At 42.6% G+C, this 17504-nt stretch overlaps 1 protein-coding gene across 6 annotated transcripts in view; it reads right to left on the bottom strand.

Moving 5' to 3' along the window:
- The window catches only part of SPIB (Spi-B transcription factor), a 71844-nt gene that overhangs the window by 15016 nt on the left and 39324 nt on the right, over positions 1-17504 (bottom strand). For 2 of the 6 annotated variants that reach the window (XM_068242994.1, XM_068242995.1), the window contains 3 exons: positions 9567-9739; positions 2759-2786; positions 1579-1666 (listed from right to left, as the gene is read on the bottom strand). In XM_068242994.1, coding sequence (XP_068099095.1) covers positions 1579-1666; positions 2759-2786; positions 9567-9709 — 259 coding nt within the window. In that variant the 5' untranslated portion in view covers positions 9710-9739. Of the gene's footprint in view, positions 1-1578; positions 1667-2758; positions 2787-6920; positions 6974-7950; positions 7971-9566; positions 9740-17504 lie in introns of those variants that run through there. The other 4 variants (XM_068242998.1, XM_068242999.1, XM_068242997.1 and 1 more) reach the window with 3 other exon arrangements.

The following is a 17504-nucleotide window of genomic DNA, read 5'->3' as shown; positions in this document are numbered from 1 at the left end:
ACAGTTGAATTTATGGCTCTCAAGTTTTATACCATGCCGCCCCCGATGTAAGATCACCTGTTATTCTGTCGGCTGCCCTCAGTTGTATATAAAGCAGATCTGAGCTGAAGCGTAACAAGTCACGTCAGTGGAGATTCCCTGACGTCTGCCTCCTCACTACTAAAACGCCTCTCACCCCAACACAGTCTGTGCTCAATAACCCCAATGCATGAGCAGCAGGTGCTGAACTGTCCTCAACATAAACCAGAACACTGAGAGTGACAAAACAGCCATACAAAACTTCAGAGGAAGGAAGGAGTTTCTAGACGATTTACTAAGACAGTGATGAGTGAAAGCTTCATTCTGATTGGTTGATATGGACCGATAAAGAACACTACAGTGTAGTCAAACTCAATACCAATCAGAGCACAGAGTGGCCATGCTAAATATTAATTCAGCTGCATGATAGCCAAGCGCTCGGCCAAGTGCCGCTACAATGCGCCAAGACTCTTGTCCCCAGCAACTCATAGCTGCAAACTTTTATTGCGGCCTATTGGTAGCAGTTACTTAATAGGCAGAGGCGTAGCTATGGGGTGGGGGGGACATATTTCCCCCGGGTGCAGCACTGTGCGTGCCCACAGCATGGCTGCTGCATCCCCACGTGCATGAGAGGGGGCTCGCTGGCTGCCCAAATTGCCCTGCTTCTCTCCCTCCCTCTGCAGAGGAGTGCAGAAGTGTTAGCAGCAACAGAAAAAGGGGAGCACATCCGGCTATCTAAAGAGGAGGGGTGCACACCTGGCTTTCTATAGGGGGCACATCTGGCTATATAAAGCGGGGCACATCCGGCTGTCTAAAGAAGGGGGGGGGGCACACCTGGCCTTCTATAGGGGATCACATCTGGCTATATAAAGGGGGCACATCTGGCTATGTAAAGGTGGGCACATCTGGCTGTTTATAGGGAGGCACATCTGGCTGTTTATTGGGAGGCACATCTGGCTTTCTATAGGGAGGCACATCTGGCTATATAAAGGGGGCACATCTGGCTATGTAAAGGTGGGCACATCTGGCTGTTTATAGGGAGGCACATCTGGCTTTCTATAGGGAGGCACATCTGGCTGTTTATAGGGGGGCACATCTGGCTATATAAAGGGGGTACATCTGGCTGTTTATAGGGGGGCACTTCTGGCTACCTAAACAGCATTTCTACACTCAACTCCACCCGTGACCACGACCACATTCTGATGCGTGGCCACGCTCATTTTGTTCAAAGGGGGGCGCAAAAAGTTTGCCTTGGACCCCGGGTGCTGAAAACTCTAGCTACACATCTGCTGATGGCCCCTGTGCACCAAAAACACCTGCTCCGCCGTGCCATAGCCCCTCCTCCCCCCTTTATAGCAATGCAAGAATACGCTAACCTACGGGCTAACATTGTATCTATAAAGCACTCTGTCTCAATCGTTAGTGTGAAAGGGGCCTGACGCTACCGGCGCTGGCTGCACATGAAAATGCTTTACTGTCTCAGGTCTCATGTTATCAATTAATTACAAATCCTCAAAACATAATTCAGTCTCAGTCATTAATATGCTCAAAACACTTTACCTATGTGAGGGTCAGGCTCGGGGTTCTGCCCAAAGTTATTGGGGTGCTTAGAGAAAACGTCCAGGTCCTGAAGCATTGTATCTGGGTACTAAAAGAGAGAGAAGCCATCGATATGAAATATTAGAAGGGTGGTTTACTATAAGAACCGCAGAGAAAATTACATTGAACACTTCTTAGTATATGAAGTCCAGCTAGGGTGAAAATGACCCCAGTAGCATTTCACACACATTGCTATGAGCATCCTTTTGCGCAGCCGTTCTCTTTGCACCTCACTTGATAAATCTGCTCCTCCTGTGTACTTTGCTGTTTACAAATATTGATTGTCTGTATTCAATATGCTAAGGATGGGAGGGGACAAAAGTGAAAAGACAAAATAGCTGTAGGTTTCCTGTGTCAGATGCTATTTGTGTTGCACAGATGATGTTGCTACAAGATGAAATCAAAGCTACAGAAGTCACTCATACTATTGTATAGCAGGAAAGACTAAAGGACTGTGGCATGCAAAACAGCTAGCAGGAATAGGAGAAATACCTCCAAAAGCACCCCAAATTAGGGTTTACAATGCGTTCAGTATAAGGTAATAAAACATAACCTTTAACACATCCTGTATAAAAAAAAAGCAAGTAAAATCTCATAATATATCACGGTAATGTCATTAAGCACAGCTTGACGCACGTTTCGTGACCAAAGACTGTCACTTCTTCAGAGACTCTAGTGTGGGTATGTTGGCAAGAAATCTAGCATGCAAGATCATCTCACCTGAGCACAGCCCAATGCTATTGTTCTCTCCCTCATTCCGCCCCTTCCGTCGTGCACCACACCTCATTCCTCCGCCCCTCTCCATAGTAATAGAAGGCTAGTGACGTGTCTGTAAAGCCTCAACCATGAGCTGTCATGAGAGGGATCATGCCCCAATCTCTAGTACCAGCCGACAACAATCTATAGGGAGTATGATGCTTTATGCTACAGTAGGTCTAGAAGAGTCTAGCAACCAACACCCTCCAGCCACTAGAGGGCAGATCTGCAGATGGACAGCAGACTTCTAGCTTAACCCAACTGAAAAACGGAGTACCAAACTGCATCCATCTACTGAACTGCTCCCCCTGGCCACACAGAATCAGGCCCATAGCATGAGAGTTTTTCAGTAGTAAAACAAGTATCATGGAATAAAAAGACTTACCGAACAGTTGAAGGTGAGGTTGTCAAATCTGTGGAAGATAAACAAACAGAGCTTGTCGGAAGGTGTACAAACAGCTCACAATATGTGACAATACAATAACCAGCAGCACACAATAAGCGCCTTATCGTGATCTTGAAACTGTACTGTGTGTACTCCTATTTGTTATTGCCTGAAGAAGCGGGAATACACCCGCGAAACGCATTGCCAGTTGTTTCTAGGAGTATGTGAATAAATTGTGACTACCTCAATCGATAGTGTCGTGTCTGTTTTGGAGTGGCTGGTCCACCACCGCCTCCTGAACGTTTTTAGCATATTTTATCCTTGTGGCGCCTCTGTACACCTTTACAAAACTGAAGTTGTGTACCAGGCTTTCGGGGAGCATACAGACATCCAACTTTACCACTTCCAAGTAGTATGACAGCCAATAGAGTTTGAATACTGTGAATGGAATGTGTACAGAAGCTCTCATATTGCATGGTAGTGGTAACCTAATTGAGGTTGTAAAATTGGCCAACCAACACTGGATGAGTGTATCCCAAATTCCCTGCTACCAGTGACATGTCAGGAAGTCAGAAAAATACCTCCATCAGGGTCACAGAAGGCAATAAAAGGTTTCACTTGAACAGGTAAATTTTTCCTAGCAATGCAGCAGAACACCTCGAATTGCTGCTCACTGGGTCTTCAGTATTCTGGATGCACTGTCTGTCAATTACAGCAACTTAATTATCAACCTCAATGGCCTTTCTGTATGATTCCTGCTGGTCGGGCCACACTAGGTCCACTGTTGGACCGCTTTCTGGTGCTGGCGGTTGTGGAACCACCTTGCTTTCCTATGTAGGGGCGGGGCATAACTACATTGAGAGCGTTGAGGGGAGCCTCACTACTACACTTGCTATGGGTGTGAAGATTACAATGTCCACACTTGTGTTATAGCCCTTGTGAGATGGGCCTCAAGGCTGTGAGGATCACCAGATGTTTCCTTGAATGTAAAACCAGCCTCAAGGACAACGGACATGAAAAGAATATGGAGGCTGCCTTATTTATTTCCTTTTAAACAACACCAGTTGCCTGGCAGCCCTGAAGATCTATTTGGCTGCAGTAGTGTCTGAATAACACCAGAAACAAGCATGGAACTAATCTTGTCAGATTTGACAATAATGTCAGAAACACCTGATCTGCTGCCTGCTTGTTCAGGGTCTGTGGCTAAAAGTACTATGCTGGGTACACACAATGAGATTTTCTGGCAGATTTACTGCCAGATAGATTGTTTCCAATATGACCGATCTGATTTCCATAGATGTGAATGGAAAAATTGATCGGAAATCAGATTGCACATGTTGGAAATAATCTATCTGGCAGTAAATCTGCCAGAAAATCTCATCATGTGTACCAGGCATTAGAGGCAGATCAGCAGGATAGCCAGGTAACTGGCATTGCTTAAAAGGAAATAAATATGGCAGCCCCCATATCCCTCTCACTTCAGTTGTCTACAGATTCTATGCAGTTTGAAATTGGGCCACTCAAAAGGGCAAATATTGAAAAAATACAAATGCAACAAAACACATGAAAAACTAAAACACCAAACGCATATAAAAACGCACACAAAAAAATGAATAACTGCACTAGGCAGAAAACACATGGGTTTCCGCACTGGATTGAGCCAGTCTCCGCAATACAGCAAGGATGCTTTGGTGAATGGAGAAATTCTATTCACTATGGTCTGTCCTCACCTCTAGCTCAACTTTTGGAAGAAATCTCAGGAAATAGATCTATAATATGCAGCACTGCTTAAAGAAGAACAACTGAAGTGAGGGTGATATGGAGGCTGCCATGTTTATTTCCTTTTAAACAATACCAGTTGCCTGGCTGGCCTGCTGATCCTCTGCCTCAAATATTTTTAGCCGTAGACCCTGAACAAGCATGCAGCAGATCAGATATTTCTGACATTGTTGTCAGATCTGACAAGATTAGCTGCATGCTTGTTTCTGGTATTATTCAGACACTACTGCATCTAAATAGATCAGCAGCGCTGCCAGGAAACTGGTATTGTTTAAAAGGAAATAAATATGGCAGCCTCCGTGTCCCTCCCACTTCAGGTTCCCTTTACCATGTAATAGTATAATAGTAGCAAGGTTTAATAAATTACACCTATGTCTAACTTTAGCTGGAACTTCTGAGAACCGATGTTTATAGTTGTTGTGGTCTTATAATGGTTCTCTGCTGAGTCCTGCTGTTTAGTTTCCTCTTTCTTAAGATATCTTTATTCTGCACAAGTCAGCAAATATTGTGTTTGGTTCTCAAACCAACAGGGCGCCACTACCAGTAACTGACCGCACGCACTACTGACCCAACACGTGCGTCTGCAGACAGGAAGTACTGTATTTTGGTTAAGTTAGACTAGTGCGTCATTTAATCCACCGCCTACCTCAGGCTCAGGGGCTGTAAAGTTCCACTCGCCCACAGTGGCTCTCATTTTGTGTATCAAGCCCTCCCGAGGGACACCATTTGCATAACAGGGAAAGGACGATGCTACGGAAGTCGCAGCAAGTAAATGTATCTCACCACAATATGGTGCACCGATACGCACATGAACATAGTTACATAGTTAGTTTGGTTGAAAAAAAGACATCCTTCCATCAAGTTCAACCAGAAAAAACAAAAAACAAAACACCATTCTGAACCTGCACATATCTCAGTTGATCCAGGGGAAGGCCAAAAACCCTATAGGCTTGGGCCAACTAGCCTTAAAAGGGCAATATTCCTTCCTGACTTCAGATGGCAGTCAGATACATCCCTGGATCAACTCTTCAGGAATGACCTAATAATTATAGCCGTGGATGCCCTTCAATGCAAGGAAAGCATCCAAGCCTTCTTTAAATGCAGATATAGAGTTTGCCAAAACTACTCCCTGAGGTAAGATATTCCAGACTGTAACCACTGTCACTGTGAAGGACCTCTTTCTAAATAGATGGCAAAAAGTAATTTCCTCCATACACAGATCATGCCCCCTTGTCCGTCATACAACCCTAGGGACAAAAAGCTAATCTGCCAAGCTTTTGTATTGCCCTCTGATGCATTTATACATGTCAGTCAGATCCCCTCTCAGTCGCCTGTGCCACAGGGTGATGAGGCACAGAAGTCTTGGTTGTAATTAACCTATACGCAAGACCCTCCTGAAAGCATAAGTGAGGCTGGCATGGATGCCATTTACTGTAGCCTGTAAGAGGGCTCCAGCCGGACCACAGAGGACAATCGGAGAGGACACTGAACTGTCTGTTCCCGCTGGTCCAGCGCAAGTGGGAATGATGCCTACAGGGAGCCCACGGTGAGGCTAGCCTTAGTGACGTGACTACAAGCAGAAGTAGATGCCAGCACTATATAAGAATAACTAGCAAAGAACAAAACAGACTACATACATAATTATTAGACTATTTTCAATCCAGCAACAAACTACTGTATATTGCTCTTTAGACCTGTACATCTTAGGTTGTAATTTGATTCTTATCTGGATAAATCTTAGGTCATCAGTTGATTTAACTACTATATGTTCTTCTTCAGCACAAACTTTTACTATAGCACCTCAGCACCATTTTTTATCCCAGGGAAAGCAGCGACACTTGCTTCCTCTAAATAAATGCCACCAATGCCACATCACAGCCTCCAGCATGAAATTCTCCCTATTGCAGCCTTATTACATTTACGCTTGTGTGATACCATGGTGACAGCGCCTGGAATTTAACACTGGCAGACTGGTACCATGTTCATGATCATCTGTGTATTTTATACAGCACCTTCATATGAGACTGCGCTTAGAGAGTACAATCCACTGTCTCTACCGCTGTCTATAGTCAATGGCTTCGTCAAGGCAGGTGCAGGGAGTACTGGAGAATATGCCCCGAATCCTAGTTTCACTCAATTCCAGCTCTTGGTTCATGTTCATTGCATCTGCCTTGACAAAGCTGCCCCAGTCCATTGGAGGAAAACTATTCATCTACTTGTTATATTTTTTTTGGTCATGGGAGGAAACCAGAGTACCCGGATGTAACCCACACAAACACAGGGAGAACATACAAACCACATATATGGTTGGAGTAGATCTTAGGACTCTACATTGACAGGGAAAACATCCTAACCACTTAGCCACTGCTAAACTGTAGCTTACAGAAGTAGGGTGCCATTATATAAGGGTCACCTGCCCCTTCTACACTCTCTGCCCCATAAAGGGCACTATGGGAGCTTGCTAACGGGTGCAATGGGTGAGTGGCAGAGAGTGGTGAACCTTCCCTGCCTCTATCCTACAAGATGGAGCAACATCTGCAAACTGCAAGAAGGCTGATCTACAAAAATAAAGGCTAAGGAGTAGCATCTGTCCCTAGCAACCAAACAGGCCTAATTTTTCAAATCAAGGAGTCTGGTTGCTATGGATAATTATTGGTCCAGACACAGGAGGACTATTTAAAAAATCGAAATAACAAAATAGAGCAGTTGCGTAAATCACCATCTTAGTGAATGAGCCCCGGTATGCACTGCACTCTGATTTGTCCAAAGCTGATGATGTGAGCGGCAGCATATCTTCTATATATATTATGTCATTAATTTCATAAATCACTAAAGCTGGCCATACCCTCTGCTTCAAATAGGTGATATAATGGTTCATATTTTAGCTTTTTCACTGAACTTTATTTTATAAGAGAAACATTGACAAAAACAAAGATTGGTTGACTGGCGAATGATGGCATTGAATGTGTGTCACTCAGTGTAGTACAGAAATTAGACTGTCAGCTCTTTTGGGTTCAGAAACAGATGTAAACAGTTCTGTGCAACCTATAAAGTGCTGTGTAATACAATGACAATATATAAATACACAACACCAATAAACAATTCAGAACCACCTGATATTATTTCCTAAGCATCAGTCCAGGGCAAAGCCTGTTGTCATCAGCAAATACTTTGCTATCCTACGCAGACTGACTGGCAATACAATTTGTCTTTTGTTTGACGATCAATATTTTAAGAATCATTAATGTGGTCTATTAAACTCTGTTATCTGCCTAAGTAGATACCATGCAAAGACCATTATCTAATGCCCGGCACAAGAAATGTTTTTATTTAAGCGAAAACTCTATGTAAATATGAACTTAATATGATAAAACATTATTATCTGCGGCCAATCACTACAGCTGGACACCTACTGCATCACCTGACCCAAAGATTCTTTAACATGTTAAAGGACCACTCCAGCGGAAAAAATGTGCAGTTAAAATCTGCCAGAACAGGTTTTGGACCAGTCCATCTCCTCATAGGGGATTCTCAGGGTTTCCTTTGTTTTCAAAAGCATTTCCTGAATGGCAGTTGCTAAGTCTAACTGTCAAAATAGTGTGCAAGTGAGTAGGGAGGCTGGCTGGTATCTTACTATTTTGGTAGTTAAACTGCTGTTCAAGAAGTTCAAGAAAAGCTCAGAAAACCCCATGAGGAGAACCTGTTGGTTCTGTCCGATTTTAACTGCTTACTTTTTTTTCGTCGGAGTGGTCCTTTAAGTTAACTTAACAGGATGGACGGGAGTTTGCGTTATCAGTAGGATTCTAGCGTCGGATGTCAAAGAGGATAGGTTGAGATGTCAATATGTGTCTATTTCTTAGTCATGTTTTTATTTAAGAGATAGACATTTTGAGAGGCTATTTAAGATCATTCCAATAAAAATCTAAACTTAATTTTGAAAATCGTAAATAGAAGAGTGTGGACGGAATCAGAACACTAGGCATCTTCTTACATATAATATAGCAGCAAGATCTCTACACCACAACTCCCAGCATGGCCTTACCAGGGATCACAGCTTTCATTACTTAGTGGAGGATGCAGTAGCATCAAACTTCCAGCAATTTATAGCTGGTACACACATCCAATTATGATTGGCCACTGACTGGCCAATTTTACACCTCCATGTAGTTTGAGGGTCTACAGATATTAAATACTATGGACAGATTGTGTAGGTAAGCTCTCATTAAATGGGAGGTAAAAGCAATCAAAACTGGATGTGTATATCAGGCTTTAAGCTGGTGGAGAGATTCCTGGGGTCTGATTTTTTTTCTAGGACAGAAGCAAAGACATTGGAAGCCTTAAGACTGGTACACACTTTCAATTATGATTTAACAATCACTGACCAATTTTACCATCTCTATGTAGTATGAGGGTCAACAGATATTGAATACTGTGAGCAGATTGTGCAGATAAACACTCGTATTACATTTAGGTGGTAAAATTGGTCAGTGATTGGCCAATCATAATTAAAAGTAAAGCAGGTGCGTAAAACAACCAATCACAATTCATGTGCTGAATGATACATAAATTCTGATTGGTCACTCTAGATAACTGCACCACTTTCCTTCCAAACAGCACCACTGAGTGACTAGGAAAGTATAATTCATTGGGGGTATTGATCTTTTAAAACAAATTACAAGTAAGAAAGAAAAATGAAAAAAATAAAATCTTACAAAGAAATGAAAAACAAAACAAAGCATCCAAAATTGATAACCTGGGCATTTAAGACCAGAGCCTGAGTTGTGTCTATACTTTTCGGACACAGAACCTGGCTATTCTCAGGTAGGCTTGTCTCGCTTTACTACATAAGCTTCTTAAAACACCACAACACACAGAAACAAAAGTTATCAGACTATATAGCAATACTTGCAGTTTTGATATTGAAGCCTAGCCTTAGCACTAGCTTTAGTGCATGCGTATAATTCAGTTCGGTCAGTTTTGACTTGGCTAGCAAGATAGAGGGAAAAGTTGTTGTGAGCATGTGACTTACTGTAGCGTGTTGAGGGTGCTCAGCATCTTGGGACAGGACCAGTACTGCCTCCAGGAAAGGGGATGCTTGGCTTGCAGGCAGTGTGGTGCTCTTGAGGTACCAGTGATCACTTTGCGGAATCCTTTCACTTCAAGTGTGATCATCTCTACCTTTGCCACTGGTTTTATGTTGTCCTGGGGGGAGGGAGCATGACCTCATGTCAGAACTTCCCTATTAACAGTTACAAGGGGAGGGGACATAGATTTCACAACATCAGCTTACAGTATCTCTGCAATAGCTGACACTTCTCTGATCGCTTCAGTGCATATGTATATGGTCACCATAGCCTTTAGTTAGGCAGAGTTTTTAATGAAACAAACACATCTTGAAGAATATTGTATAAGTGACATCACAGTTAAAACTGAATTCCACATAATGAAACACACAGATGAAACACAGTACAGGCAGTCCCTTAAGGTGCCCATACATGGTACAATCAAGTCGTCCGATTCTCCTGTTTATTCTACCAAAACGATTGAATAGAGAGGAAGTAAAAAAAAAACATTTTTTCGATTGAGAAAAAAACAACGAATAATTACTCGATTTTTTCAATAAAAATCTGATCGCATGTGTTGGGAAAATCATATAGAAACTGAAATTTCTATTTGATCATTTGTTTGATATTTTCAGAAAAATCGATCATAAGTGTATGATATTAGTGATGAGCTCACGAGTAGTGAGCTATTCAAATCCGTGATTATTAGAACGCGTGCAAGACGTTTGGAACGCATAGAGGACCGCAGACTTATGGGTAAGTAACCCCCTCTCTCCCAGCCGCACACCTGAGGCAATCAAGCCTCATTTTAATCACGGATTCGAATAGCTCACTGATCGTGAGCTCAACACTACATGGTATATTGGTTCAAATGTCCAAGAGTGGTCCACAGGCCACACCCCCCCCACAGCATAAACTGAGATGCAAGGTCAGGCCGCACTTTGTATGGACTTTGTATGGTATATTGGTTCGATTTTTCAGATTATTTGATCAAGCGGAAAAATTTATCAGATTCCTCTGATTGAACAAATAACAAAAACATGAACAAATAACAAAAACATTTAATCATGTATGGCCTCCTTAACCACTTGAGGACTGCAGTGGAAAACCTCCCTAAAGACCAGAGCAATTTTAACTAAATGGGCCACTGCAGCTTTAAGGCAGAGCCTTACAACTCAGCACACAAGTGATTCCCCCCCCCCCCTTTTTTTCTCCCCATCAACAGAGCTCTCTGCTGGTGGAGTCTGATCGCCCCCCAGACATGTGTTTATTTGTTTATCAATGTTTATGTATTTGTTTTTTTAATAAAAATGTGCTTTTTTTTTATATCTGTATAAATCCCCCCTCCCTCCCCCCGCCAGCCAATCAGTGTGATCGGCTGTCATAGGCTTCAGCTAAGTAGTTAACTTACAAATGACTTGAGTTACAGTATTTCAGAGAAACAAAGTTGTCTTCATGTACACAATATACAATACTTTTTTTTTTATTGCACATTGTAAAAAGCCCCCAAAAACATAGTTAAGGGACTGTTTCCACTACACACAGATTGAATGCAGAAAAACTGACTCCAATGAAAGCCTATGGGCCTGTTTCCACGAAACTCGATTTTTTCTGATGCAGATTTTCCTGTAGGCATTCATTGGAGTCAGTTTTTCTGCATCCAATCTGCATGTAGTGGAAATAGGCCCTTATACTATATGTCCAAATCCAGAGTTGTCCGAAAGTAAATCAATCACCTTACAAACAAATTTCACTCCTGGCCAGTAACCTGCTTGTAAGCCTTTATATTGTTTTTGTCGTTAGTATTATTACAGATATGTTTCATATGTAGCTGAAAAGTCTTACCTGCTTAAAAGAAAAGTAAGTTTTCCCCAACCATTAATACATTTTGACTTTAAGAAAAAAAAAAGGTTGCCCAAACCAACCGGTGCTGTGGCAAATAAAATCTGTAATGAGGGGATACCTACCTCGGGAGGCTAATGAGGCTTTCCCCGTCCTCCTCCATTGCAGTGCTTGAAGCCCCTGAACACCGGGGAGGTAAATATGTATCTACCTCGATCCAGCTCAGCGGATTCCTGTCCGAGCCTGAATAAAAAGACGCTATTGCAACTGCACTGGAGCTGGGAAGGTAAATACTGCAGGCAATACTGTGCACCATTATTTGTGCGAACGTATGTTCCTGGCGGTGGTCAGCTGGGCAAGAGAAGCCGAGAGATGGCTCTACCCGCGATAGGCAATATAGGTAAATATAACAAATATATTATCCTACCCAGCACCTCTATAGCTGTAATTAACATTACAGTCTATAGCAGCTTCCAAGTCAGGTGCTACGCAGTGCCGTGCAAGTGCTGAGATTACCTAACTCGTTATTTGGCACCTTAACAGTGTAAACAGATCTGTGGTCTCACATTTTTTCTACTCCAAAGAAGCAGCATGGACTGGGCAAGGCCCCTTCCAAAGGCTGATAATTGGGCAAGTAGAGAATTATATTAGCGAGTTATCATTCTGCTGTTCCCTCCTGTAAGCAATCTCATAATGTGAAGCTCTGTACAGACAAGATGAGTTCTGACCAACTCAACCCAACGTGTGTGGGAGTGTACTCTTTCCTCTCTCCCCCTCCTAATTGACTGCTACTTTTTCTGTAAGCTCAAACGACTTATCAAATCAAAGGGACAGTCAGCAGGTAGCAACCAGAGAAAGGGAAGTGAAGCCTGAGGTGCCTTCCTCTGACCCTGCTCGGTTCATAAGGACCTAAGACAGGCATTGGTGTCAAGAGGTCACTCGTACTGCAATGAGAAGATCAGAATGTCAGGATACAATTAAAATATCTAAAAATAATAAACTATCAGAGTAGAATTTAACATCTCCTCTTCTATATACACAGTTGATCATGTCACTGGGCTGACTTGAAAGTGGAGGTTACATTTTACGACATAGTCATGACCCCACCATCAGTTGCATCACACAACCAAAAAATAAGGGGTTTTCCAACCCAGACAGACAAACAAACACTGCAGCCTAACTGAAAAGCAGCATGTTGTCATACTGTGAGCTGCTGTAGCTTCAGCAGCCCACCTGCTGTCTCTACAAACCCTAAAGGCCCGTACTCACGGGCAGCAAATGTTGCCTGTCGCCAGCACACGTGAGCGTGTGGGCGACAGCTCCTCGCCAGGTCCCTCCGCGTACACACGCGGAAGAGGGACCAGCGGCGAGGCGGAAGCTGTCGCAGACGTTCCTCCTCCCTCCGCCGGAAGCTCCATATACTTTAATGGAGGTTGCTGTCGCTAGTCCGCGTACTCACGCGGACTAGCGACAATTGCGGCGGAGGTGCGGCGGCGACTGTCGCCATGCGATTGAAACTTTCAATCGCATGGCGACATGAGCGACGGGCGACAGTTCGGGGTGCGCGCATGCAACGGCCCATACTCACGGGCGACCTGTCGCCGCAACACGCGCGCGCCGCGTGTTGAGGCGACAAAAGTCCCTCGTGAGTATGGGCCATAAGAGAGGCAGTGCTACAGTGATCAGCAAACTCGGCTCTCCAGCTGTTAAGGAACTGCAATGTGACAACCTTGTGCCTCCATGATATCATATGATGGCTTAAAAGACACCTGAAGTGAGGGAGATATGGAGGCTGTCATATCTATTTCATTTTAAACAATGCAAATTGCCTGGCTGTCCTGCTGATCCTCTGCCTCTAATCCTTGTAGTGACAATCCCTGAACTAGCATGCCGATCAGTTGTCTCTGACTGGATTTGCTGCATGCTTGTTTCAGGGGTGCGATTCAAGGGGAACTGAAGTAAGAGGTATACGGAGGCTGCCATATTTATTTCCTTTTAATCAATACCAGTTGCCTGGCAGCCCTGCTGGTCTATTTCTCTGCAGTAGTATCTGAATAACACCAGAAACAAGCATGCAGCTAGTCTTGTCAGATCTGACTTTAAAGTCTGAAACACCTGATCTGCTGCATGCTTGTTCAGGGGCTATGGCTAATAGTATTAGAGGCAGAGGATCAGCAGGGCTGCCAGGCAACTGGTATTGCTTAAAAGGAGATAAACATGGCAGCCTCCATATACCTCTCTCTTCAGTTCCCCTTTAAGACACTACTAATGCGTGAAGAATAAGCAGGACAGCCAGGCAACTGGTATTGTTTAAAGGGGAAAAAAACATGGTTACACCCATATCCCTATATGTACATTAGGGTCTGCACACCCATATAAATAGACCAACAAGCTATAAAAAACCAATGTATAATCACTCAGGGTGCAATGTTATAAAAATACATGAACATTACATAAAAGAACATGCACACCAGACAAAAGATGCTTTTAAATGCAATGCTTATTATTGAAGTGAAAAACTTGTACATAAACCCCGATTGGGTAAATTCTGACTTTCCTCCATCTCTGTGTTTGTCAGGATATTGTAACATTGTGTCATTGCTCATTGTTCAGTTAAAATTGTGCTAATATGTATATGTTTGTATCCTGCCGGTTTATCGGGGTTTATGTACAAGTTTTTCACTTCAATAATAAGCATTGCATTTAAAAGCATCTTTTGTCTGGTGTGCATGTTCTTTTATGTAATGTACACCCATATCCCTCTCACTTCAGGTGTCCTTTAATAGCCAAATGAGGATTCTTCAGAAAAGAAAAAAAATTGCTAGGTTAAAAATGCAATCATGTGGACTGAAGCAGCCTAGCAGCATGTGTGAACAGCAGGCTCTGTGGGCGGAGTTACAGCTACTCAGTTCAGAATCCTCATAACGTTGGGGGGGGGGGGGGCACAGCCTGAACTTTTGATGTTTGTGCTATAGGACGTGGCTGGTGGAAGTATCAATGACCAGGCACTTGTTGTTTATTCAACATCAACTAAGTACATTATTTATATGGTCTGTTGAAAAAAACCCCAAAACAAACAAACAGCCCTGCCATTGAGCGCCTACACTGAACTACAATAACATTTGTGCCTGGAGATTTCTCTTCCAATCAGATTGCAGGTGTGCTATTGGTTATTACGCTTGGCCATTATACTATTCTATCCATTCTTAATGTTCCTCTTTAGCACAATAATTCCTGTGCCTCTGCAGAGAAATGTGAGCTGTGGAATCCCGTGCAGTGTAATGTGTAACAGGTGTATTGATGGGGAAGTTTTGTATTTGTTCTGCTGTGGGTAGAGATATTGGGCTATTATTTACTAAAGCCACAGTCCATAGTGATGGGGCACAACCCAGCAAAACTAGTTACAAGGAAAAATATTGCCCATTAGTGTGCGTGACTGTACATCACAAACTGACCAACCCGGGGGGACACATTACTATGGTCTGATAGGCCCCAAGGAGTGACTGCAGTTATTGGCTACAGATGCTTTAGAACTATATACTGTGTATAGAATGTCTTTACTTACACATCATTGCAGCCTCTCTAACTACTGTAATAATCGGAATGTAATCATCAGAATTTAATATTTATAAAAATATTAAAGTGTTTTCTGCAATTTTTGGCAAACTTTTACTTTTTACAGGATTTATTTAATATTTAGGGTTCTGTTCACGTCTAAAATTGAAATCGATGACTAAAGCGATTTTTTATTTATTTGTGCGTTTTTCCCCCCCTCCCGGCACTCCATTGCACATTACGATTTTGTGCAAAGCGCTTTTGTGAGCCCTTTTGCAGAGTGATTCCGTTTTGTCACTTCAGTCAGGAAGTGAACTCTTTGACCCGGAAATGAATAAATACAATGGCCTCAATTCACGGAGCTTTATCAAACACTTTATCAAACGTTTGATAATTTACTTCATGGGTAAAACCTAATTTTGAATTCACTAAGGTGTTATATATTTATCGAATGTGTTACCGATAAAACGTTCAATAAATATATAACACCTTAGTGAATTCAAAATTAGATTTTACTCATGAGGTAAATTATCAAACGTTTGATAAAGCTCCGTGAATTGAGGCCATAGTATTTATTCTTAAAAACGCGTACGCAATCGCTGGATAAAAAAAAGAAAAAACGATTTGTGAGCGTATCGCGTTTTCCTATACCTTCCATTGTAGCAAAATCGCCCCGAAAGTGGTACAGGCACCACTTTGTGGAGCGCAAAGCAGACGATAGCTGCATACACACGTAAAATGGTTCCCAGGACTATCCACTATATATATTTTTTTATATATCTCCCCTTGAGTATACATTTGTTGAGTTGAGCCTCAGTTAGAAAGCACAGACATTGACAGCTATATCCCGTGGCTGTTACGTATCAGCTTTCACGTGTCTGTTACTATATTGCCGTTTGTTTACTTAGTAGACAAATGCAGACCTTCCAATAGAGCATCTGAACAAGTTAGGGCATTTAAACTGTAATCTATACAAACAACTTCATATTTGCCCAAAGCCACACCCAATTTGCTAAGCCACACCCCTTCCAAAGTCCACAACTCATAACTGCCCTGTCACTACATGAAAGGAAAAACAGCAGCTATACGGATGCAGTGTAAACACTCCATACACTCATCGCTTAAGGTGGCCACACACGATGCAATAAAATACGATTTTATGGAAATCTGATAAAAACAATCAGTTGCACAGAAAAATGCAAAGTTTTTAGTTGAGCGAGAAATCTGATCTAATTTACCTTTTTTTTTTTTTTTTATCGATATCAGTCGATGACTAAGCAGTGGCTGACTTTTCTGATAAAATGCTTATGAAGATTGAATGGTGTGGGATAGATTGTCAATTTTTTGATTTAAAAAACCAGGCAATTTTTTTTTTAAGAGTTTTCAATTTTTTTTATAATTGGATAAAAATTAAAGATGTGTGTGATACATTGGTCAGATTTTTCCCGTTACAATCAGAATTGAATCGAAAAGAAATATAAAAAATGTGTATGGTGTACGTCCACCTTTAGGGTCCTTTCACACTTGTTGCTTTCAATTGAGAAGCAATCGTTCTTCAATCGCATCACAACAGTGACAAAAAGTGTAATCGCCCCTTAACGGTGCAGAACGAGTGTCCAGCGAGGATTACATTACCATGCATGTTACTGTATTTTTTGGACTATGAGACTTATTTTTTCTCTCCCAAAAGTGGGGGAAAATAGTCACTGCATTGTTGCACTAGAAAGAAAAAAGTGCGGCACTCCCATTCAGATATACAGTGGAAGCAATAAACACTCTCACCACTTCCGGCTGGATCCTTGCTGTCAATCACATTTAGGACGTGTGCTCCGCCATGTAACAGGAATAGAGGTAGCCAATCTTTGTAATAGAGAGAAGAAAAATGTGTGCACCTTCCGTCCTTAAACATCTGCGTTCCACCAGTGTGACCAAGTGTCTCTGTGACACGAAACGGCCGTCGCTCTCCGCCGTCCTTACCCGCCACCCACCTCCTCCACCACTATCGCCTCAAAAGTCGGTATGTTATTCATTTAACCGCTATGAAGGATATCATGTGATTTTTTTTGTCACTGCTGAAATAAACACAGATGTTTAAGGACGGAAGGTGCACGCATTTTTCTTCTCTCTATTACGAAAATAGTCACTGCGTCTTATAGTGCGAATGCAGGGAGTTCCAGACTTGTGAACACCTGCCAATACGACCCTCCAACCCGCCGCAATGTCAGGGACTTCCTGTACTGTGCCCATGCAGAGGACACAGCGGGACAAACAGAGGACACAAAGGGGCACACAGAGGCGGACACAAGGGGGACAGAGGAGGACACAGAGAGACACAAGGAGACATGAGGTACAAAGGGGGCATAATCCACAAGATGAACCTTCACCATGGATGCACCAGGTTTAGTATATATTTTTTCCCCTGGGTTTTGTCCTCTAAACCTAGGGGCGTCTTATAGTCTGAAAAATATGAAAATACGGTAGTCTCACTGCCATCGCGTTACGCTGTA

Source organism: Hyperolius riggenbachi, chromosome 6 (assembly GCF_040937935.1).
Source record: "Hyperolius riggenbachi isolate aHypRig1 chromosome 6, aHypRig1.pri, whole genome shotgun sequence".
NCBI lineage: Eukaryota > Metazoa > Chordata > Amphibia > Anura > Hyperoliidae > Hyperolius > Hyperolius riggenbachi.
Note: the sequence above shows the minus strand (reverse complement) of the source record. Positions and strands in the feature narration are given on the sequence as shown.